Source organism: Leptinotarsa decemlineata, unplaced genomic scaffold, assembly GCF_025532065.1.
Source record: "Leptinotarsa decemlineata unplaced genomic scaffold, Ldec_3_MD MMD2_tig00002159_RagTag_RagTag, whole genome shotgun sequence".
NCBI lineage: Eukaryota > Metazoa > Arthropoda > Insecta > Coleoptera > Chrysomelidae > Leptinotarsa > Leptinotarsa decemlineata.
In genome coordinates, this window is record NW_027412574.1 from 1,873,483 (window position 1) to 1,900,263 (window position 26,781).

The following is a 26,781-nucleotide window of genomic DNA, read 5'->3' on the forward strand; positions in this document are numbered from 1 at the left end:
GTTCATCGCAGACTGATGCCGATTTTGAACGTAGGTATGTCAAATGAGCCAAAGTTTTCTTCCCAAAATGAGTTGAATGATCTTGAAAGAGAGTTAAACTTCCCTAAACAATCTTCAAAATTGTTGGCATCAAGACTGAAAGAAAAAAATTTGCTCTCTTCAGGTACTAAAATAACTGTTATCATGATAGAGAAAATGAATTACGAAGTTACTGTATTGTATTTTGTATAGATGTTAAAAAATTATTGATGAAGATGGGGTTAGCACAATAGGAACCAAACGACTAGTATTTATCCATTGACAGCTCAAAACGTAGCCTAAAATGTATTCTGGTACACAACGGAAATGAATAAGCTGGGGTTCCTATTGCTCACAGGACAAAGTTAAAATAGTTGCTAGTTTTGGATAAAATAAAATACAATGACCATAAGTGGCAAATTTGTGTTGATTTAAGAATGGTGAATATTCTCCTCGGAAAACATTGAGTTTCCATCTTTTATATATCTTTGGAACAATAGAGCTAAATAAGAACACTGATTAAGAGTAAAGTGGCCCTTGAGAGAAAATATGACGCCTGGAAAGCACAGCATAGTTCAGAATTCTAATTGGTAGGTCGTGACAAAATTATCCTTCCGTCATGTAAAACTGGGCATCATGAAGCAATTTGTTAAATCATTAGATATGGGGACTGTTTCTCTTACATTTGTCAAAAATTCCCCCATGGAAAATATTAAAGCCGGTATTTTTGATGTACTCTAAACTAGTGTTATTCAATGGAAGTGGACTCCCCTCGCCATTTGATAGAATTTTTCATTCCTTCAAAGGGGTATTCCCCAATTATGATATAAGTTGGACCACAGTTTTGTTATTCTCATTCTAAAATATATGATTCATTCTCTTCTATTTTCAGGGTACCAATCAAACTGTTAATATAGTAGTTCAGTATAGACCTGAAGAATATAATCGATTCGAAGCCAAAATCCATGACCTCAAACAGCAGATGGCAAATCCAGTTACGGGTGGAACCTTACTGAGAACGTCCCAAAAAAGATCCCTCTATGTGAGGTAAGTAAAGTACTCCAAGTGCTTTTTGAAACTTATCTTACTAAGGTAATACTATTTTTAATTTTTTTTATGGTTTCATAGATGACTTGAACATAGATCACACCTGATAGAACTAAGTACAACATTTCTTCTTACTGTTTTTTGGTGAATGACCTTCCACAATTCGAAAAATGAACAAAGTCAAAGCAAATAAAATTTGCCGAAGTTTAAGAGTCGATACTCCTCCATAAAAAATGTCTTTCAAATAATTCATGAAACAGATTTATTTCACTTCAACAATAAATCAACATTTCACTTATTTAATTAATGATCGCCACTCTATCCAAGGTTTCCTAACTTGGTCATTTCATCGCTTCCTATATGTTGGAACTTTCAAGTAACTATATACTTGCTTGCTTGCCTCCAGTCACTCCAGTCGCGTTCGTTATAGTTGCCTATCACATTGCCTATCTTTCACATCCCTCGGGTCTGCTTCAGATCTACATACCTTCAGCAAAATTACGGAATCTTTTTCCATCAATGTGCTTTCTCTCAATCCAGAGTGTTCGAGAAGACATTATCGAAAAATGAAACTTCAATGAGCTGATCAAGTGCTGGTTGATTTTTCCACTTGAAAACGTATGCACTACAGAAATTCGTTAATGAATTCCATACTAGCAAGCCATGATGAATCCCTTGGTCTTCGACTTCAAACCGCTAGACACGAGGAAATCAAAAGTTAGGTATGTGATAAGCTAAGCCATTGTTTGTCAAGAAGACTCCATGTATTTATTTTCTTCATCATTGTCTCTGGCCATCTCTACTCTAAAGTATATTATTACTTTGATCATCATATATTGTTGGCATAGTTTCACCCCTATGGTTTTATAGAAGTAGTTTACAAATAGGTGTAACAGAAATCAAGGTAAGTTTTTTTTGGGTTTTTACAGGCAGTACATGAATATATTTAAGGCGCTCTAAGAGCGGTACTTGTGCAATTACTTTGTCGGGGAGCGTTACGTATTGAAAAAATAGTAATGGGTTTTATTTTAGTTGATTTACCATCAAATTAGTAAAAGGTGCAACCTCATCCATTAGAGAGTGTTTTCAGTATGGCATAACTTTAGGTTCCATACTAGATACTTCTATTCATTACTATATTCCACTGATTCATTTAATATTGACATCTTCGATAAATGTTCAGTATTTGCTTGATATTTAACTCAACTATATTTTTAGTGGAAAAATTACACGCCTAAACAAAGGCCAGACACTGCAGAAAAATAATTAAATTGCTCTGGGAACGTTTCCTGTGTAGAGATTTGCATTGGCTTATATCCATCACTGCTGTTGATTATATTCATTTGGAAAAACCGCCTCAGTATATCAAGGGTGAACTCGATACTGCGTCCATATAATCAATCATCCAGACGTCGAGAAGAAGAGGTAGCGAGGACACAGGCTGCAGGTGGAAGATTGGTATACATAACCATCATGCGAGAGACAGTAGTGACACATAAGGGGTTGTCCCCACTATTGTTATGGAACCTTGTAATTACTTCATCTTCTGGACCATAATGGACACTGAGCACTGGGCTATGCAGACGACTTCTCAGTCCCAGGCAGTGAAAAGATGCATGCAATAGACACCGAATATTGTAATTAGATGGATTCAGCAGGATACACTGGCGGAGTTCATATATAAGCATTAAACTTTGCTGAGAGGTCAACAACTTTCTGGTTCGAAATAGACTTTCAAATTTCTGAGTAATAACAGTATATAAGTAACGTGATTATCCCTAGACAAATTGGTATCCAATTTGACACCGAACAAATTATTCAATGCAGCTTATTATCCTACTGGTATGAACTTTTGATGGAAATGCTACATAATATATATATTTTGCAAAATGCACAAATACCAAAAATTCGAAGGATTTGGTTAGCGAAAAGCGTATCGACAGTCAGTAGGTATCTTTGTTCCGGAAATATGTTCTCATTAAATGTGGCAAAATTAACAATTTATGGGCACAATTGAATGGGAGATGAAATTGGAGATGAAACAATTGACAGAGATAATGGAAATATACTTATAAAAATTATTGTTATTGTAAAGCCCTCATAATCTTGAATGTAAGCAATACTCCAGGCATCATTTTAATTTTTCCATTTTGTTAACCTCAAAAAGTTACAAAAAGTTACTCTCCAATGTATGCTCTCGATATATTTAGTGAACATCATATATGCTGGTGAACACATGCTCTAAAAACATTTAGAATAATATGAATAGCTAATATTGATCAAATCTTGTAATAGCATTAGATGTTATCTACAATACTTCCTGAAACCTGAATTAATAATTGGTTTTATAAAGATCAATTACATTTTTGTAGATATCTTCAGTATCTTCAGTAACAGTAATCTGAAATTAAATACCAATAAAACGCATGCCATAACATTTACACAAAATGGTACTAGTAGTGTTTGTAATCTCAGTAATGGATTAACAACATTGGAATCTTCTCAATTGTCTTTTCTGGGCTTAAAAATTGACTCAAAATTGAACTGGAAGGGTCATATAAATAATATTGCAACAACTTTATCAAGATACTGTTTTGCTTTGAAAGTCATATCACAAAATATTTCTCAAAATGCAGCACTACTGGCATACTATGGATACGTTGAAAGTCGCATTAGATATGGTATCATCCTTTGGGGAATGTCTGTGGACACTCAGCGAATATTCATTCTACAAAAACAATGTTTGAGAAAAATTTTCAATCTACCTAGAACAGAGAGTTGCAGGGAAATATTTACTGAAAAGAGAATTCTTACTCTTACAAGTATGTATGTGTATGAATGTGTTATTTTTGTTAAAGAAAACATGTCATTATTTGAAATTTTTGATAGGAATCACTCTCATAATACCCGCAATAAAAACAGTCTTCTCAAAAACTTGCCTGTTAGAAAAATGAAAAAGGAACTAAAAATCATGCTTTTATCAAAGGCTTATTATTCGGTAGAAGAATATTTCGCTGATAGACTTTGAATTGTCTGCCTGTTTATATTCTTTGTCTGACTGTTTGTATACTTTTACAATGTTATTATTGTACTATATGTTTGTCTGAAATGTCTTGTAGTATGGATATATATATATATATATATATATATATATATATATATATATATATATTTGTTTTTTCATTTTATATTTTTTATTTTTATGTTTATTTTTTATTTTATTTTGTAATTTTTATCATACTCCTTTATACATTGACATGTTCTACACCCGCAAGGGTCTTTGTACCAAAGAACTAATAAAGATAATCTATCTATCTATCTAACTGGCTTTTCTCCATTTCTTTCAACTTGATTTTTTGACCAAATAAATATATTTTTGATAACTATTTCTCCACTACAAATGATCTACTTAAAAAAAGGGAGCAATGCCTTACAGAGAGGTATCCAGATATTTTCTAAATTAATACAAACACAACTGTTTCATGTACCACTTTCTGAAAGATATAATGGAGAAATTTTACATAATACTGGATTATTTCAGTATCTGAATTACCACATCTATTGCAAATGTTTATAGAATTTATTGTGTTGTTGTGCAGATTGATGAAATTATAGTACCACCCTCGGAATATACCATTTTCTAACATTTTGATATTGGAGTCCAAAACTGAAAACTAGTTCTTTTTGTTTCAACCAATACCCATTCACTACCTACCTATTTAGATATTCAGCTTTTTATTTTTCAGATAGTGGAAGGTTATGTACCCCAAAAAAAGTAAGAAGAGAAATTTCAGTTCATTAAGTTGACTTCACATACAATTCAAATGCTATCGACCACTGTAGTTGGATTTTGGGTTTGAAATATTTGCATTTTCCGAAATAACACATAAAAGTAAATCAGGATTCTGACCAAAAATAAAGAAACTTTCATGTCTATATTTTTTTTGCCATCCCCAATTGATAACTCATTCATTATTTTATTTTGATATTTTCAGGGCTCTCTTTGACTACGATCCGATGAAAGATGATGGCTTACCTAGCCGAGGTTTAGCCTTCCACTATGGGGATATTCTCCATGTTACAAATGCTAGTGATGATGAATGGTGGCAAGCAAGGCGAGTACTTAATACAGGGGACGAACAGGGTATGGGAATCGTTCCTTCAAAAAGACGATGGGAGAGGAAGCAGAGGGCTAGAGATAGATCTGTTAAATTTCAGGGACACATGCCAAATATTCTCGAAAAGGTATGTTTTTACCATATTCCCAAAATTTTGTTTATAAACAAGTTGAAAAATATTTAGTATTGGTAATTCCATATCGACCCAATTCTTTTAATACACCTTTAAAAGAGTTTCTGTCTGCATTCTCAATGTTCTTCATTAATGTGAAAAAGTCGTATAATCAAATCAGAATAGGAATTTGAAAATTATCAATCAAGCATTTAATATCTTATTGTGTTCTCAAACTTGACATATATACATGAAATTTGCTTACTTCTATGAAGAAAAAAAACAAAAAAGTAATCCTGATATACTGGTTGTGAATGATTATATTGACTTGTTGTGTAATATAATGTAGACAGCAGTCTACTATTAATTTTGTGAAAAGTGTTGTGGCATACTGAATGTAGGGTTAACTGTTATTCACTGAATATGCAATCATTCATAATGCATTATTGTATGATCAGACTGTAAAATCCTTAGCTTTTCATGGGGGTGACAGCTGGCTAATAGAAAAACAGATTCAAACAGATTTTCCAAACAGATCTGTCAATGGGTTCTTTCACTGTTGAAATTGGTGTTAATGTAGAGTAGAAAAATTGTATATTTTTGAGTTTTCTGACGTAAAACTTGGGGAGTAAGCTGGTGAATGTATGACGAGGGCGTTACAAAAAGTGTTATCGGGCGAGTCGAACAGAAGTTGAGAGGGAGGTATAAGTTAGTGAAGATAGAAAGAGAGAGTTACGTATCGTATATTAATGTAGGAGCAAGAGAGAGATGCGAGCACACATTTACGGTCGAGAAGTCTCTGAAGAAGTACATGGAACAACATTCGATGCAGTTTTCTCTAGATATCTTTCTGATTTTCATTTGAAAACATATGATAATAATAATAATATTTATTCGTTCATAACGATCATAACATGATGACATAGAACAAGTCAATAATAAAAATAAAAAATAAATATGATAGATAAAATAAAATAAAATAAAATCTAAATACATAGACAGAAAACCCCGTTGATTGAAACAGTCGATTATATGATTGAAACCGTAGGTACGTCAAAATTAAATATAATTATGAACTGAGCCACATTTGGTAATTGTGTTGGCATTCTAATCAACCCATGAAGGCATTAACCAATTATACATTACATAGGATCTTTCAAATACTCATCAACAGAGTAATAGGCTTTGTCAATTAAAAGTTGTTTCACATACTGTTTGAATTCTCTCAGCGACATTTCTCTAACATGAGGTGACAATTTAAATAATTTGATACCCATATAAAAAGGACTTGATTCGGTCCTGGCCATTCTGTGAATTGGTATTTCCAATAAAGTTGAATTTCTTGTACTGTATTTGTTTCTATTCAATGGAGCAAACAATTGTCTGTCTGATTTTACAAACATCAGTATCTGGTAAATATAAATGCAAGGTAAGGTTAAAATTTTTAGGATTTTGAATAGTTCTTTACAGCTCGTGCGTCTACTTACTCTTTGAATATTTCTGACAGCTCTCTTTTGTAAAATAAACACCCTTTGCGCTTCACTAGATAAACCCCAAGCTGATATGCTATATGAGATTAAAGAGTGAACATGTGCATGATAAAACATAAGTAATACAGATTTGTCCACAATTTTATTAAGTTGATACAGGCAATAGCACATTGGTGATATTTTTTTGCACATTTCATGAATGTGATGATTCCACTTACAATCTTCTGAGAGGTTAAGTCCCAAGAATTTAACTGATGTTACTTGTTTTAATGAACCATTTGATGCTTTTAAAAGTAAGCTGTGATCATACCCTTTTGGTGCATAACTAAATCTTACAAAAGAGGATTTTTTATCATTGCAAACTAATTTATTTTTGGAGAACCAATCCTGTGCTTTCAATATTTCTATATGAGCAGAGTCAACTGTAGCGGAGATGTTTGGTCCATTTACCAGTAAGGTTCTATCATCTGCATACATTACAACATCACCTGCAAAATCATTGACATATATTATATAAAGCAATGGTCCCAGAATAGAACCTTGTGGCACTCCCATGGTAGAATTACAGTGAATAGACTTAAACTTGTCTATCTCAACATATTGTGTTCTATTGCCCAGGTAACTTTCAAACCATTTATATGGAATGCCCCTAAATCCATACTTTTCTAATTTATCTAGTAGGATTTTATGGTTAACCAAATCAAATGCCTTACTAAGATCCAAGAAAACACCCAGGGTTCTCTTTCCTTCATCTAGATTATTATATAGTTCATTAAGAAATGTTATTATGGCATGCGTTGTTGACCGCCCTCTTCTAAAGCCAAATTGATTTGCATTAAAGAGTTTATGAAGATCAAAAAAAGAAATTACCATGTGTGCCACACACTTTTCATAAACTTTTGCAAACACACTGGGAACAGTGATGGGCCTGAAATTTTCAACCTGAGTTTTATCACCTGTTTTATGTATGGGTTTTATTTTACCGACTTTCAGAATTTCAGGGTAGATTCCTTCCTCCAAAGAGCTGTTAATCACACAAGTTAATGGTTTAACAATATATGTTGAACACTTTTTTAACAGACAAGAGCTTATATCATCATTACCAGTAGTATGTGTAGTTTTTAGATTACTTATTATACGTGTTATATCTGTTTCTAGAGCAGGTTTGAAGGAAAAAGTAAAAGGATTGAAATCTTTAAGTGTGAGTTCATATAATGGTTCTTTTATATTGTTCGAAAGTATTGTTGGAATACTATCAAAATACTCAGCAAAATGATTTGTTATTATCTGGGTGTCCTGAACGATATTGTTATCTATATTCAATTGAATGGTATTCGATCTCATCTTTGAATTTTTATTTGTTCCTATTATATTCCAAGCAGTTTTGGCTTTATTTTTAGAGTTGGCAATCAGGCTATTATTATACTTTTTTTTTGCTACATTTAACAGATGTTTGTATAGTTTCTTATATTTTTTATAATAGGCTTTGAAATTTTCATTTCCTGTTAGAGTTAGGGCATATATATTCTTCAAATTTTTGCCGGAAATTAGTAAACCTTTTGTTAGCCATGGTTTTTTTTTTGAGTTAATCTATGTTTTAGTTTCGCAGTTTTCAGAGGAAAAGCAATATCAAAAAGGTGTTTAAAAGTTTGAAAGAAGACCTCAAATTTTTCATTTGCGTTTCCTGTACAGTGATACATATCCTCCCAATCTTCATTATGTAATAATGATAAAAAGTACTCAATATTGTACTGGTTATTAAGATCTCTAAATTGGTGCAGGGGTGTTGTTTGAATGGCTTCATCAGAATTAATGTCAATATGAATTAGTTGAGCATTTTGATGATCACTGAGGTAATTATCAACCACCTTGCTATTATATAAACCTATGTCAATATTCGTGCAAATATTATCCAGACAATTACTTGCTCTTGTTGGAGTGTTGATGGTTGATGAGATATTATATGAACTAAGAAGATCTCTTAAGGAGCTGAGGTTTTTGGATTCATCTATAAAATTTATATTGAAATCTCCACACAGTATGAGATTAGGATTTTTATATTATATTTATATTATATATGTATCTTATTTCTTATATTATCTTACTATTACTATTACTTATTACTACTTATCTATTTACTATTATCTTATATATATATATATATATATATATATATATATATATATATATATATTACAATGTAGGTTTTCACGGATGGTAGAATATGATGTGTTGTTTTTCCGGGTGTTCATCCGTGGTGTACTATTCGATAGTCGACGTTTCGCCATCATCTCAGATGGCATTATCAAGACGAGTTACAGCTTCGCTTCGAGAGGTGTAACTGATGTTAGGTTCTTCTTGTGGTGTTTTTATATGGTTTCGCTTGCGTAAGTTGTATGGATTTGTTACCTGTTTTTCCACCTGAGGGTTGTTGATGGCTTTTGGCAGTTCTCCTACCTGTTTTTCTACCTGAGGGTTGTTAAAGGCTTCTGGCGGTTCTCCTACCTGCGATGGTTCATTATCAATTTGTGGTTGTCTTTGGGGGTTGTTTTTAATTATTGTTTTCCAAATCCTTGGGATGTTTAGTGAGTCATCCCATTTGTTGATGAGGCCTTGTCACTTCTAAGAGAACACATAAGAGAAAAGCGCAAAATTTTAGCAGCTACGGAGAAGGAAAACATATCAACTACATATACAACTGAGCCAGACCCTGAACCCTTACATCTGGACCGAAATTGACAAAATCACCGCCTGGAGAACAGAGACAAACACACAAATAAAAACAGAAAAACTTATGAAAAAGTTTGAGCATCTCGGACACACCACCAATTCCAACACGACTTCCGAAACCAAAACGGTAGTGTATAATATTTCGGATCACACTCTCACCGACGACGAAACACACGTACTCAGTAGAGGTTTCAATTTTGCCATCACACCAAAAACAGTCCCAAATGAGGAAATAATCTCCAGTTTGGAAGCCACCTTACAAGACATGCCACCAGAGACCGCAGAACCACCCAAATCCAACTTACCAAGGAAAGAAAGAGATGCCCTTCAGAACTTGAAAAAGAACAAGAACATTATAATAACACCGGTAGACAAAGGCAATGCGACAGTAGTCATGAATAACACGGACTATCAGAAAAAGATGATGAACATCCTCCAAGACGGTTCTTATAAACCATCAGCCAGAGACCCGACGACATATTTAGAGAAAACCACAAAGGCCAAAATCCAGTCTTTCAAGCTAGGTCGGGAAAACGAGCAGAAAACCATACCTCGGGAAAAGTCCAGCAAATGCCCGAAGTTGTATGGCCTTCCAAAAATTCACAAGACGGACGTTCCACAAGACCAATAGTGAGTGCCATCAACTCACCGACACAAAATCTAGAGAAATACTTATCCAAAATCATGCAACCAAAGACGGAGCTGGCAGAATCTTATGTGAGAAACTCAGAGCACTTGGTGGACATCATTAAAAATATCAAACTAAACGACACCGACATCCTTGACAGCCTAGACATAAAATCCCTCTACCCGAGTATACCCATAAACGAAGCCCTAGCCACCATTAGAACTGATCATAGCTTTCCGCAACATGTCACGGATCTAGCAGAGCACTGCCTTAAAACACCTATTTCATATTTGACAACCATATCTATAAACAGGTAAAGGGAGCTCCGATGGGTTCCTCCCTATCGCCCGTGATCGCCAACCTGTTCATAATGCACTTCGAGAAAGAAGCACTTAACAACGCCCGCCTCAAACCAACCCTGTGGAAAAGATATGTAGACGACATATTCATTATCTGGCCCCACGGAAAACAAGAACTAGACCGGTTTGTGACCTACCTGAACAACATCCATCCCCGCATCCAGTTCACTACCGAAAGAGAGGAGAACAGGCAGCTACCTTTCCTAGACCTACTTATAACACGAAAACCAACTGGCACCTTGGGTTATACAGTTTACCGAAAACCCACACACACCAACCGCTACCTACAAGCAGCATCACACCACCAACCTACCCAGCTACAATCCGTAGCCAACACGTTAATATTCCGCAGTTTCCGCCTAACAGAACCAACAAACAGGGCAACAGAATTGAGGGAGACAACAAAGGCTCTGCGACAAAATGGCTACGGACCAAAAATCATTCAAAAGGCTATCGACAGACAAAGAAGAACCAAAAAACATCCACTAGATCGACAGAAGACTCTCCACACGACAGACAATCTGTGACACTACCTTATGTCAAAGGTGTGACCGACAAAATCGGGAGAATACTAAGACGTAAAAACATCCGGACAACCTACAAATCGCACAAAACGATATCCAGTTGGCTGCCCAGACCGAAAGAGAGAATTTCCCTAGAAAACCAAGAAGTATATAGCATCACATGCGAGGACTGTGGTCAACAATATATCGGTCAGACCAACAGACGTATATCTGCCAGAACCCAGGAGCACAAAAACTCTATAAGAACAAAACAAACCTCCTCTGCCCTCTTTCAACACCATCTACAAACAGGTCACAAGAATAATTTTGAGTCCACAAAACAGATAGCACAGGTGCAAAACCCAAGAATTCGACAAATCAGGGAAGCTATCGAAATCGAAAAGCAAGGCCGCATCAACAAAAGGGATGACTCACTAAACACCCCAAGGATTTGGAAAACAATAATTAAAAACAACCTCCAAAGACAACCACAAATTGATAATGAACCATCGCAGGTAGGAGAACCGCCAGAAGCCTTTAACAACCCTCAGGTAGAAAAACAGGTAGGAGAACTGCCAAAAGCCATCAACAACCCTCAGGTGGAAAAACAGGTAACAAATCCATACAACTTACGCAAGCGAAACCATATAAAAACACCACAAGAAGAACCTAACATCAGTTACACCTCTCGAAGCGAAGCAGTAACTCGTCTTGATAATGCCATCTGAGATGATGGCGAAACGTCGACTATCGAATAGCACACAACGGATGAACACCCGGAAAAACAACACATCATATATATATATATATATATATATATATATATATATATATATATATATATATATATATATATATATATATATATATATATATATATATATATATATATATATATATATATATTGAGACGTCATTGAAAATTATGTACTTTGAGAATTTTCAAGCCTTACTAAGATTTGGGATTATATTTTGGGAACCAAATACACATTCACCCTTCAGAAGAGAATAATGAAGTGTTTATTCAAAATGATATATTAGAAAACATTCATTTTATGCCTCCATACGTCTCATTAATATGCTACTTGAAGAAATTAAAATATCTTCCTTGTGGAAGTAGAACCATATGGAATGAAAAAATTCTTAAACTATCTTTATTAGATATAGTGAAACTGTAAAACTGAAACTGTTTCATTTTTTGTTTTTCGTAACTATTTTGTTAGAACACAGTCTGAATTGAAGATTATTATTATTATGGTTATTATTGTTCAATTTTGTATTATCAAAAGTCTAATAATTCATTGATAAAAACGGTGGTGTTGAACTTCAGATGTAGGTTTTCTTTTGAAATTTCAAATTATTTGGTATAACGGGTGAAATAATTGTATACGGAATGAAAAAATCATTTAAAACCTATTCCGATTCAACCTGAAATGAACCCAAGTGAAGAATTTTAAATATAATCCAATATTTTTAAATAGAATATAAAATTCTCCGTTCAACAATATAGCACAACTGACCATTTTGTCAGTATGGCGACACATGACGTCATTTGTGGAAATATTTTCGAACAACTTGATCCATTGAAAAACAGAAGAGCAAAGTTTGCTCGATCTCCAAGTAAAAATTCATGGATTAAAATTTTCAACCAGTACACGTACTTTTTATTAATTTATCTTTAAAATCCTAATAGGAAGCGGTATTTTTTTAAATTAATTAGAAAAATGTATCTCTTGAACTACATAATAATGTCAACGATCCCGGGCGATTCATTCTTCTGTGATAGGAAAAAAGTTGTTTGACAGTATTTCCCATAGATAAAGTCATATTGAATTTAGAGAAAATGGCTCGTACGCCGCCTATTCGAAAGGACATGGTAACTTCTTGATATTGTTGAAGAGAGAATTTTATATTCTAGAAATGGTCTAAAAAATGTACATGGTTTTGTTTGAAATCCTTTTTTATTTTCGATTGAACCGAAATATATCATCAATTATTTTTTATCAGAAATATCGGCTTCACTGAAGTATATTCACGTTTCTAATTTCAGAGTTCTCACCCCTGAAATAACTGAATAATATCGTTGTCACCCGATAGGTATATTTAACATGAAATTTCAACTCCATTCAAAAATTCATATCGATATGAGTATTTTCTCCTAAATAACCCAACAACATGATCAGGAAAGGAATTCAATTTCGGCGATATAAAAATTGGACTGCGTTGAATTTTATCAAATTCTTCATACAACACCTTTTCCAGAAATCTCCATGGTGACATATGATAAGACCTCTTATAAGCTAAACTTTCCTTCCTTTTTTTCAACTAACTTTTCCTCCTTTTTTTCTATTCATAATTCAAATTGACGATATTTGAGGTATTCAATGACCTTCAATACATGAATGTATATCAAATATTTTCTCAATTTTCTGGGTATAAGAAACAATAGAATGTTATGTGCTGAGGCGCAAATCGTATGAAGAAGTTGGATAATTGATCTCACAGGAAAACGCATCTGTCATATAGAATTTTTTACATACTTGTGAAATGTATTTTTTTTTCGTTTTTTTAAATAATCAATTTTTATGTACAGATATCAAGGTAGAGACATTTTTTAATGCACTATGATATGCAGGGTGCCTAAAATACTGTCGTGAGTGGTCGTCGATTTTTAATTAAAGAGAGACAGACACTCTTTTTCGAATTTTATCACTTCTCCACTTCCACCGCCAAACGAGGATGACAATAACTTTAAAAATGTTAAGTGCCATAAGGGAAATTGCGTATTGGGAAAATTTCCATCAGATTTTTTAAGTTACATTTGTAATAATTTGTAATGTTTTGTATTGCTTACCATTGTATAAATATTATTCATTCATTTTTCATTACAGCAATCAACCTTAGATAGAAAAAAGAAAAACTTCTCATTCAGTAGAAAATTCCCTTTCATGAAAAGTAAAGATGATAAATCGGAAGATGGTTCTGATCAAGAACGTAAGTATGTTTTATTAATTTTTATTCTATGCCTTCCTCCTAATTTTTGTTAAGTACTTCACACTTTTTATTCTTTCTTGTTATCGATTGATTGTTTTTATGTTGACCGTATATTATGTAATCAAACTGGTAATAAGAAGTTATTCCAGGGGACAGGCGGGTTCCTTGAATGTTTTGACTTTTAAAAATTTCATTCTTGATTGAAGATAATTCAATTGAATTATATTTTTTGAGGTTACAAAATATGCTGGTCTATTTATTTTTCAGTTATGACTTTCACTTTTTATTTTGTTTTCACCTTTAGAAACCCCTTCTGACCAACCTAATGATAATGAAAAACCTCCTCAATGTAAGTACCTAACAGTAAATAATTTCATTTATTTTTTGAAATTGATTAAATTATCTCTTTATTCATTAGTAATAACTTGGGAAAATTATATTAACAGTTTTGTGTTATCCTACTAATCCATCAGCTTTTGGGCTAGCTAGTTTGGTTGCTTTCACACTAATTATCCAATGTAGATAAAATAATTTGTAGATAATATGAAGTATTTCATTGTGATAATTTATCTTGTTTTATCCAAAACACTTTGAATGATGCCTGGAAATATGCACTTTCCTTAATAATTTAGGTTATATTTTTCCTCATCGTATTGACATCCAATATTGAGTCCTAATTGGGCTTTCAAATGGCAGCTTTTCAATTTTTTTTCATTATATTATCCAAAAGAGATGATAAAACTTTACCCTATATTTAATGGACGAATCATCCCTCTTGCTATATTTTAAAGATAAAGTTTCATATTTCAACAAATATGCAATTTTAGCAAATACCAGTAGTTGATACCAACCTGGATATTACAAAACCTTTATATTTGTTGAAAAGCTACTAAATAGTAACTGGAACGACAAATGAATAAAGCTTGAAGTAAGAACAATTAACAAATTAAACTGAAATGTAATATACTGCAGTCCTTTGAAAATTTAATAATCTTAATTATATTATAAAGTTGAAATCATAAATTTTAATCATAGAAATAAGGAAGTAATGTTCAGATGAAATCATACTCAAAGTAGCTGAAATATTATCTGGAAAAAAATGCATAAACTTACACCCAAAATATTTTTTCATCTTTTGAAAAAAAATATATTTAAAAAATGTATCAATACTTGATTTTATATTTTACTACCTTTTACCCGCGTCTTCGCTGGCATTTATGCCATTAAATAAGTGTCAGTACAATAGAAATGAATCAATATGAGAACTAAATGACGTTGAAGTAGCTTGATTTTGAGATTTTTTTTGCAAACAATTTTTTTATCTTACATAATTTTTTTTATGAAAAGTATCCTATGTTACTTCTAATACCTCCAAGAACATGTGTACAAAATTTCATGATGATCGGTTGAGTAGTTTTCGCGTGAAACTGTAACAAACAAACTTACATTTGCATTTATAATATTAGTAGGGATAATACTTTCTGAGATTGTATCTGCAATTGCAAATTCATTTTCTATTTTTGAACTTTTCAGATCCGAGTCTATTTTGTATATGGTATAAGTAAGTTGCTGTGCCATTCGATATAACTTTTTGCTATCAGCTATTGGCCATTATAAATGATGTACTTCTTTAGAACTTTTATGAGTTCATAAGTATACAAAATTGTCTTTCCTCTACTCTTTCGTTTTACAGAAAACACTGTTTTTTGAGAAAAATCATTTTCATTACTTCATTCAACATCATCAAATGTATAGTTGTATATTTTTTATTAATGACATGAGCTTCCCAGGGTTCTGAATAGTATTTTGTATTTTTCACAGTTTAGCATTTTTTTTAATCTGCAGTTTTTTTATATCTGTGTTTTATTTTGTAAATATATTTCGTGAATTTTCTCTGTAATCAATTTAAATGGATTTGACAGACTGGCATAGATAATTCAATAACGTGAACCTTATAACGGGGTTGTTCTTTTCATATTTAACTATGTGGTTTTTGATTACAGCTTTCATGCTTTGTTATACTCAAGAGGATGCAAATGCCGAAGGTACAGTATTCACTTTTCCCAACAAAACATTTTTCTTCTGAATACCGCCTTGATTTTGGTTTACTACATATACTTTTTTCTTTTTTGGCTTCTTTCTGTATTGCAATAAGTACAGGTGAAATATTATATCGCGTCGAGCTACCCCATATGGAAGAAATAACGCTAATTTATTTGGAAGATAATGACAATTTAGCAGACATTAGTAAGTGTTAGTGTTGTGGTTTGCATGGCGAACTAGCCCCTTTACACTGCACTGATATCAGTTCAGGGTATTTTGACTTTGGTAGGATTGTCCTTGCTACAAGATTTTTATTTTATTTCTAAGAAGTGCTGCGGTTAATATAACTCAACCTAGCATTTGCAGACTCAAAGTCCGATTTATCAATGTTTTCTGCTTTTGAGATGAATCAGTTTTACTAGAAGGTATATTTTAATCATCAGCAAATGAATCTAGTAGTAAATGCCATCAAGTACATATCCTTTGCATGAATTACCCGATGGTTTTTGTTAACTTTTCGACCTCACTTGGGAAAAACATAGTAGAAGGATTCAATTTGGGGTTCAATAAGTACCAATTCAATTCCAGAGAATATGTCCTACCAGTCTGACAGAAATCATGAAAGGTCAATTGGCATAATTGAAAGTATACATAGTATGCTTGAATATATTTGAACTACTTCTAGAAAGATGCTTTCTACTTTTGTATTAAGAAAGCGTCATTTTGGAATGCCACCCAGTCAGACATAAATCAGTATGATGATTTCAAAGAGCTTTACTGTGCATTCAATTAATTTTGTGAATGAAATTATATAATTGACATCTTACACTTACACCCTAAACTAATTCGTCAATGAACCGACTAAGATGTGTAATTTTAGTGCATTTCAATATAGCTACAAAATTTGAAATATCAACACTTTTGATTTTGATAATAACATAGGTACAATTTATTGCAGGATTTTTACTAAATGGTTTGAAAAACCGCCACACTCGTTTTGCTTAATAGTTTTTTGTAAAACCCTATTAGTGAAAATCTTGATTTAAATTGTATCAGTTACCGTTAATATGGGTTTTCATCAAGTATTGGCCAGTTATATCCAGTTTTTGAAATGATGTCTTGCTAATAACGGCCGCCTTAATACCTCATCATATTGAAATATGAGCCAATATATTCCAGCTACGAGCTCTTGAACCCCTATATGAACAGAATTTACTGTTAAAAATGTTCGGTAAAATATTAGATTTGAGAGGCAGAAAGATCCTGTTGAATATGCAAATCTCAATAATTTTCCTGCAGTTGGTTACAAAAGTTCCGTCTTTTATACTGTGTTAGACTTCTGCAAGAAACTGTTAAAGATGGACCATCCACGAAAGTATCTTTAAAAAAAGGAAAATGTGCGACATGTCTTTAAACTTTTTGAAATTATGATCATTACGTGTTCATATGAAAATAGTTGTTTCAAAAAGAGTTTTTCTTTTGTGTAATTCAATGCTCATGTGAAGGCAGTTGTTTCGAAAGGGTTTCTTCTTCCAGTTCGTTTCTGAAAGAAATTTTTGTGTATGCACTATATATCTTTATATCTTTTAAAAGAGATACCCACTTGTTTCGTTCAAGTAAAAGAGATACCCACTTGTTTCGTTCAAGTTATCATGTAGAAACATTTGAATGAGTACTAGATCACAAAAATAATTGAACTGTAAAAACCTTATGTGCAGTGCCTTGTACATCCCATGCTGAAATTTAAGATTACCGTCTTTTTTTACCTGGCAGAAGTTTCTACAGATTTTTGTGGTTGGCAAATAAAACTGATTGTGAAACATAATTCAATCCATAACTAGAGTTTCAGTTCCTCCTACAGTCGAGTTTGAGGAAGATATTGAATCTGTTTGACCCAAGTACCAGTGAAAACAGAGCAAACTCAACAAAATCAATCATTGCATGCTATTCAAATTTTTGTTATCAGGTAGTTGACAGTAGCTGTTTATTAAAATATCCCTTTCAAAAAACTTGTTAGTATTCTTTCACTTGAATTAATTCCATCTCAGTGTAGTGATTCTACAAAGTTTTAAACTTCTTTTAATAAACTGAAATACATATGTACATTGTCAACGTCTGAGCATATCTGAAGAAATATTTATTTACAAATATTGATATCGCATTGAATACAATCAATTATTTATATACTCTCCTTACATTTTAGTAGGAGTTTGAAGCAGATTCACAGAACCGAATACGATGAAAATCACACGTGACAAATACGTTTTTGTGTAAGAGGCTTATTCCTCTTAAACCTTCATGCAAATGTTTTAGGTTAGGGTTATTTTAAGACAATGTCGGATTTTTCATTTCAGATACCTATCAATATGATTGTGATTCTGAGGATAACTCTTAAGATAAAAGAGTGACATTTTGACAACATCAATGAATAATTCCTTCATAACCTCAATCTCGTTCTAACCTGAATGGTGGAGGTGGGTTATCATCAATGCCCAAACAATTGTCTGTGTGTTATGGAGGGACAAAAATATTTAAGCTCTTTGTATGGTTAAACTATGAGAAATATATCACCTAAAGCTGGTTTATTCTGAAGATGTAAATACACATCACTAATAACCCGGTTGTGCGGTATTTCAGTTTAAAAAATATTTCATGCAATCATGTGTACCTACTTTGAGAGAAATAAAATATAAATCAACTTGTTGCTTCGCCAAACTTCCATCACCTCACTAATGCAAAAATGAGTGAATTGATTTATACTCATTAACTTCCTTATTAACCCAGAGTTTGAATGTTTTCGTTTTTTGACTAATTGATTTCACGATCATAGATTCATTTTCGACCGTCACTTTTTTTGACGACTGAAAATAATGTAATTTTTTTGTTTGTGTGATTATTTTTGTTTATTGATAGGATTGGGCACTTTTCATTTTATTGTATTATCAAAAAAATATTGGAGTAGCTTTTACTAATAACTAATTTGTTTGTAAATACTTTTTTGTGATAGGTAATTCTCTTTAGTACCTCCCAAAAATTCAGTTTAATGACTACTTCACGTGCATTTTGCTTATCTAATTTTGAATAAACCAATGCCAAATGAAATTTGGCATTGGTTCAACTAATCTTTATATTATATTCATGTTTCGATTATACATTATAATTATATTATAAAAATTTTTGGAATATTATAAAATGTTTGGAGACCAACAATTATTTTATCTTAGTTTCAGTTTTTCGGTATTTCTCATTTTCGACACATTATTTAAAGTTGCATTTTATAATTCATCACTTAGATTGAATGCGTATTCTAGTATATAATTTTTATTCAAAAGAAAATAGTGAATTCTGCATCAAGTCTTAGGCGTACTTATTTGAGTTGTACGTAAGTAGAAATGTTTGTCAAGTTTTCTTTAATTTGCCAATTTGCGTTTTTTTAATGACACTATTTTTGTCAAGTTTTATCAAAATAATATGTTCTCTAGGTAATTATCACATTCACATTTACATCTTGCCCACTTGTTAAAGTAAATAAAAAAATATGTAGAATGCATCTCAACTAAAATGAAAAACAATTTGAATCAAACATTTTTGATAAATACAGATGATTGAAGGCAATTCAAAATTATTTGTTTTTTCAAAAGCTTCTATCTATGGCAAATTCATTTGACCGGAGACATGTGAATGTGATATTCTATGCATTTTTAGAAGGTTTTGACATGTTTTAGCTTCTTTCTTAGGGAATCACTTCAAAAATTACTTGTAGTGTTTGTCATAAGTCTTATGTAGGTTTATAGTCGAACAGTTTTCTAGCTTTTAGTGTAGTGAGAAATTTTTACTAAAAATATTCACATTAGATTCGTTGAAATCAGTAATATTGGTATTATTTTGGGAATGTTTCGACTTTGCTCTCTTGTTCTACTTGTCAAAAATAACTGTCAATTATAGTCAATTGATGAAATTGACGACGAATTTTTATACAAATTAATTCACTAGTCTGTGAATTTATAATGTCAAAAGATTTTGAAATTTCGTGAAATATTGAAACATTATTTGGTGTGATTCTTTATAAAGACCAGTATACCAAAAAGCAGTTCCACACCCTTTGAGAAAAAAGGTACAAAATATTGAACCATTTTCCATCCCACTAATTGGAGAGAACATAATTTTTGGAATCACTATTCGATTACAAAGTAACAATTGAAATATTTCAACTCTTCAACCACCAAGGCATTGAATTATTTAATTTAGAAAAGAATTCAAAGACATAGTCGTTTTCATTTTTGTTCATTATAACAAAGCATACCTATTCCAGTAAACTCATTTTTTGATTTTCTATTTCTCCTTCAGTATATTATCAAAGAGAGTATTTTCTAAACAGTAATCTATAAATAGGTGATTCTACGAAACCTTCAACTTCTTACTTTCAAAAACCATTAGAATAATTCAATGAGTAGTAAAATGTTGTTATTTTTTTGGAATAAAATATGTGGATATGTCAAATTTTCTGTACATGTATAGATGGGGATCCTCTGGATGGTTACCCTGAATTTAAATTCATTTCTACTCAGAACCATTTATTTCATGAACTAATATCGTAGTTATCAGCGTGACAAAGTAATTATCATTAAAATAATGTTTTTATCCAAAATATTCTCACTACATTCAACAATAACAGCAAAGTCCGAAACATTCTAGTTCATTGTCAGTTACTAACATTTTCCAGTGATGATTATTTTCATTTTTTTTTACAGGTGGCGAAGAAAATGTTCTGTCGTACGAACCAGTACAACAGTTACAGATTAATTATACTCGACCTGTTATTATACTAGGTCCTCTTAAGGACCGTATCAATGACGATCTGATTTCAGAGTTTCCTGATAAATTTGGAAGCTGTGTCCCTCGTAAGTATTTTTTCAAAGAATGTTGTTCTCAATTATTTCAATAAATTTCTGAAATTAGATAAATATTGTAATGATACATAATAAACTGTTTTTGTAGATACTACAAGGGCAAAGCGAGAATACGAAGTTGATGGTAGAGATTATCACTTTGTTTCATCCAGAGAACAGATGGAAAAAGATATTCAGAACCATCTGTTCATTGAAGCTGGCCAGTATAATGACAACCTGTATGGAACTTCAGTAGCTTCTGTTAGAGAAGTTGCGGATAAGGTAAATATTATTGATAATTATCATGTGTGGACTACATAGTTCACCTTACAAGTAACACATTAAAGTCAGTAAAAGCATATTTTACTCATTATATAGTGATGAAATTTTCTCCGAATAATATCGAAATTATACTTATTCTAGTAAAAGTTACAAATTGAATAAGTCTTTTAGTAAGCCCATATTGAAATTAGGAAAAGAAATAATTAATTATTTAGTGCCCTTATGTGGTAATACCTATTTAATCATCAAACTTATGTTTCATCTTTATCAACTATGATTTGACTTATATTATGTAAATGATCTGGGAGAATTAATGAACTAATATTTTATCTAAATTAGGTGAGAGGCTTCAACAATCATGGTCAAATAAATCCCCCTAGCCATTCATCACATTAGTTTCTATAGAGCAGTCTAACAAGAAATAAGTACACGAACATGACAGAAATCATTAGCACTATTGAAAGAAGCACTTGTAGTATTTTTTATAAATCTTTAAATACTGAAAATCAATATTTCAAATAACATTTTGAATATCAATACCTCACATCTATCGGGACTGAATCTACAAATTTTGTAAGTTGAAAGTAACTTTTCCCAACTTTGAATTATCTAATCGACACACATTTGAAATAAAGTTGTTTGATTCTTGACTCAGAGACTTATTGTTATTATTAAAAAATATCGCCATAAGAAACAAGTACCAAAGGCAAAGTAAAAAGAGAAAAGGAAAAAACTAAAAATGGTTGAATCAGTAGAATCGTTTTTGAACGAGAACAGGTAAAGAGATGTTGAAGATGAATTACGAGATGATTGCATTCTCCCCCCTCTCCTCTCCCCCTACTCCTCTACGCATTACCAACTGCCCACATCACGTTGTTCTACTTACTTGTGTTCATACCCTCTGTCCTTCTGCCCTCCATGAAAGACCTCTCTCATTGAATTGGAAAATGTTCTAGTTAGATATTAACTAGTTGAGATATTAAAATCATATTTGATTGTGCTTCATTTTTGTTTTTCTCCACATTTTAGTCACAGCAATAATTTTCCCAGCTCGCGTATTTTTTTACCCACAAATTGTCAACATTTAGTTTTTTGCTGACTCCTCTGTCGCGACGGCCCTGTTTGTCAAACACCTTCCCTGGCTAATACAACGATAGATATATTTGATTCTAACAAGAATTGTTGAACTTAATTGCACGATCATCTTCAGACAGTTTTCAGAGTACACTTTACCAATTGTATAAATATAAAAAAAATATTTGATATCATAGAACCATATGTCATACTGAATATATTTAAAAAAAACAACTACACAAAACCATTTTGATTTTGTAAAATAATTAAATTTCTGTTTTCAAAGAGGAATTTATTTCATCATACGTGGATAAAATATGAAACTCCTATCGAATAATAATAATATTTTTTACTATAGATATGTGATATTAAAATTTTAAATTCTGAAATTATTGGAGTTTCACTTTGATATCTTTCATTGATTGTTTTTATTATTCACCTCACATTAAAATGCAATTTCGAAGATGAGGCATGTCACTTTCACTTCATTACTGAGATCCCCTTATAAAAATAACGAATCCCCAGTGCACACAGCAAATAATTGACTTTTTTAGGAAATATTTTTACATTGGATTAGATTATTGTTATGTTCATAGGAATCTCATTTTTCAAAATGATATACAGCCCATATTACTTGCTCGTACAGTAGCTTTCTACAGATGGAAAAATTAGTAGTTTTCGAGTTCCATCACAAACTAACCTTTTCATAGTATCATTTTAAATAATTTCAACATCTGAAGATCTCTTGTTGATTTAAAATCTGTTTTTTTTGCTGTTCAGTATTCCTGACTCAAGAAATCGTTCAGTTGATATTTTTGTTTCTTTATTATTTCTGTATTGTTATTATTATAATCACATCAAACAACAACAGTTGAAAACAGGAAACATTTATCATTATAGAAATTGAATATATATATATATATATATATATATATATATATATATATATATATATATATATATATATATATATATATATATATATATATATATATATATATATATATATATGTAGAATATATGGAATCTACTTGACTAACGAACGTTTGAATTGAAATGAAAAAATACATTTGATGGGATTGTGCTATCTTAGAATAGTGAATATTTTTTTAGATTACCTTCAAATGTAGATATTTTTTTTTCAAATAAGGCGGTCATTACAAATGACTGTCCTTCACACTACTTCTCTTTCACATCTAATTTGTCAAGTGATAACATGGTGGTAAAATTATAGACTTTGAATGCAAGTAAATCAGTTATAACAAGATTCTATTTGAGTAATATCCAAGAGATTTTCACTGCAAGAATACTGAATTGTGTGCCAAATCCTGTACTACAAGCAAAATGCTTGGTCCCACGCTAGACTAGAAACTAACTTGGACTTCACATATTAGAAGTCTATGCAAAATTGAGAAATAATTGTTATGCATTGAGGTTCAAAGGAAGTCACTGTAACAGAAAAGCTCTGTGGATTTTGCACTAAACTGTTTCATTTATATAATATTTGATGTCAATTTTGATATCTTTGTTATTTGCAATCATTCACATTCTCTGCTACTGAAAATAAACATTTATTATCATAATTTTCAAATAAATTTGATTCAATCTTTAATTAATTTGAATCACACAATCGTCTCAACTATCTGTTAAATATGAAAAGAAAATTAGATTCATATTTATTACAATGATTTCAATTTATTTTCAGGGCAAACATTGTATACTAGATGTTAGTGGCAATGCAATAAAACGGTTGCAAGTTGCTCAATTGTATCCCATAGCAATTTTTATCAAACCAAAATCGGTAGAATCAATAATGTAAGTGATTTTAATAGTGGCACAGAATAAAATGTTTACTGTAATTTGATTTTTTTAGGGAAATGAATAAACGAATGAATGAGGAACAGGCAAAGAAAACTTTTGAAAGAGCTGTTAAAATGGAGCAAGAGTTTGGAGAATATTTCACAGGTGAGAATATCATGAATTCAAGGATAAATAAAAAGCTTGTGTTGATAACAATATTGGCCACTCAAAATAATATTCAAACAATCACTATGTTGCTCATTGCCCAAATTGGTAGGTATGTAAAAAAATTATAATATACCTTCTACTCATAGTTGACCGGACAAACGTTTTACTAAACGATTAAGAGCTATTTAATTTGTTTCAGTAGGAAGTTCAATCAACGCATATAATTGAAGTTTAACTAATCACTGTACCTGGAAGATATTTGAGAATAACTATTATCGGTGGTACTTGATAAAGCAGTAGCGTTTGTATGCTAATTATCAAATGGGGTTAACCAATTTTGACGAGGTTTTCACTGAGGTATTGTGGTGAACTTTTCTCAACATTCACTACTTAATTCATTTCTATTGGCTCATAAATAAAAAAGTTATGCCAATTAAGGGAACATAACAAATATTTTTGAGAAAAACAAATAAAAGTGGTAAAAAACATAAAAAGCTTCATTTCTCTTTTCTTCGCAATCTTTTCCGTTTACTCCGATTAGTTACTGTGAAAATTCAATGTATTTTTATCTTATCATATTTAATAATTTCGCCTATCAAACAAAAAATAAGAAATTATACAGATACCTTAGCCTCCGAAAAGTTCTGGTTAAATGAAAATTATTCAATAATGTTCAGGCACAGATATGTCAAATTATTGATTGAATACAAAATCTATGAACGAGATCGTTGATAACGGCGACGGGGTCCCGCCAATTTCCACTTTAGAATACTAAACAAATAATATGTGCTAATAATATTAATGTCACTATTTTTCGGGTTCAAAGACCGTGGACTTTTGGAATTTCTTCCTAACGTTTCGCTGGCGCGAGTGGCTAGCTTCTTCAGAGATTTATACATCCTGGGTTAATAAATGATGACTGAATATTGCGGTTTCATAACGTGTTTTTATGTTGTGTCAGCAGGTAGTTTGGAGTGCTAATACCTGTACCTGGATCAGATAATTTGCCAGTAACATACATTGACCTTTTTCTACATGACGTCAAGCATGCATGCATTATGTAAAATACTTGTTTAGCGATTATTCAGTTACATTTTCACTTTTCATTTCACAGTTTGTATTGCTAAGAATCGCATGTTGGAAGGTAATACCTCGTTAATATTTAGCTCGCATAAGTTTCGTCCTCATCAGTGAACTGGCATGGGTTTGAAATGTTTTAAAATAACCCATTTTTGGAAACCCTCAAAAGTCGAAAACTAACTTATAATTGATGAGGTCCTACCTTTTATCGGGAAAGTAATAATAAATTGATGGATGTAGTTAGAAATCACACGTTAAAAGGTAAGACCTCTTTAATCCTTAGCTCGCACAAGTTTCGACTTTTGAGGGTTGTCGTTCGTAGGGGTACTGGTTAAAGAAAAAACAGATTTTTAACAGTCAGCCGTTGCTACGTAGTTATCATGAAAAATGAGAACTGAAACTTTCTGTTTTTTATCACTTTTATTCGTAACTAACGTTACCGCAATTTCATCCAATAAGGACATTTTCAAACCAATATAATAAATTTCACTCACATCATTCATTTTAATTCATTTATATCCACTTGGTGTCAATGCGTCATTGGCAGCATTTTGGATAGTTTGAATGATAATTCACTAACCTTAATGAATTAGTGTTTGAATTGTTTATAATTAATATTAAAAAATTGTGAATTGTCACGGTACGCCTGGCAGATGTGAAACATCAATAATAATATTTTGTGATCCCTGTGATGATTGTTAGGTACTTATATATTTAGTTAAAAATAGGTTTTAATATGAATTCCACCATCAATAGAAAATTAAATAATTCATAAATTTTTTGATGTTCCTTTCAATAACAATTAAAAAAAACGATCGTGCGTTAATCGCTATCAACTGATTTTGAAATACAACTTTATCAGTCTTTATGAAATTTATTCTTCAAGAAAGTGTTTTAGTGCATTATTTTTCATAAGAATTCATTTAAAAGTAATTAATAATCAATTTAAAAATATTATATGCTATGAAAATTCTGTAAATTTTAATCTACCAAGACAGTAGATTTTACATTTACTGACCCTTGAGGCAGATCAAATATACTCGGGCTTAATATGTAATGCGAATCTGTTTTTCCGTTAACCAGCTGTCGTACCCCTACGAATGTGAACTCTCAAAAGTCAAAACTTGTGCGAGCTAAGGACTAACTATGTCTTACATTTCAACGTGTAATTCCTAGCACAGATAAATGCACATTTCAATTGTAAATTTTGTTTTCTTTGTGCAGAAGGTTTAATTTCACTTTCTAAATTATCACCATCAGACATATTTTATTTTTAATTATTTTTAAAACTTATTTATTTAGTAAAACACAGGTTATGTATACTGTAGTAAACACACTATAGGTATCCGATCTCAGTGTAACGAAAGAGATACCGTAAAGCCGAACCAGTGGGAAGAGAAACTCACAATCACTTGCGCATGGCGGCCCGTCACCACGGCATGCGTC

At 31.8% G+C, this 26,781-nt stretch overlaps 1 protein-coding gene across 16 annotated transcripts in view; it reads left to right on the forward strand.

Moving 5' to 3' along the window:
* dlg1 (MAGUK family member discs large 1) overlaps nucleotides 1–26,781 on the forward strand; it is an 889,881-nt gene that overhangs the window by 859,998 nt on the left and 3,102 nt on the right. For 11 of the 16 annotated variants that reach the window (XM_074177005.1, XM_074177004.1, XM_074177012.1 and 8 more), the window contains 10 exons: nucleotides 911–1,065; nucleotides 5,061–5,310; nucleotides 13,897–13,999; nucleotides 14,304–14,348; nucleotides 16,003–16,044; nucleotides 16,160–16,246; nucleotides 20,794–20,943; nucleotides 21,041–21,213; nucleotides 23,993–24,102; nucleotides 24,161–24,252. In XM_074177005.1, coding sequence (XP_074033106.1) covers nucleotides 911–1,065; nucleotides 5,061–5,310; nucleotides 13,897–13,999; nucleotides 14,304–14,348; nucleotides 16,003–16,044; nucleotides 16,160–16,246; nucleotides 20,794–20,943; nucleotides 21,041–21,213; nucleotides 23,993–24,102; nucleotides 24,161–24,252 — 1,207 coding nt within the window. The remainder of the gene's footprint in view (nucleotides 1–910; nucleotides 1,066–5,060; nucleotides 5,311–13,896; nucleotides 14,000–14,303; nucleotides 14,349–16,002; nucleotides 16,045–16,159; nucleotides 16,247–20,793; nucleotides 20,944–21,040; nucleotides 21,214–23,992; nucleotides 24,103–24,160; nucleotides 24,253–26,781) is intronic. The other 5 variants (XM_074177008.1, XM_074177006.1, XM_074177009.1 and 2 more) reach the window with 5 other exon arrangements.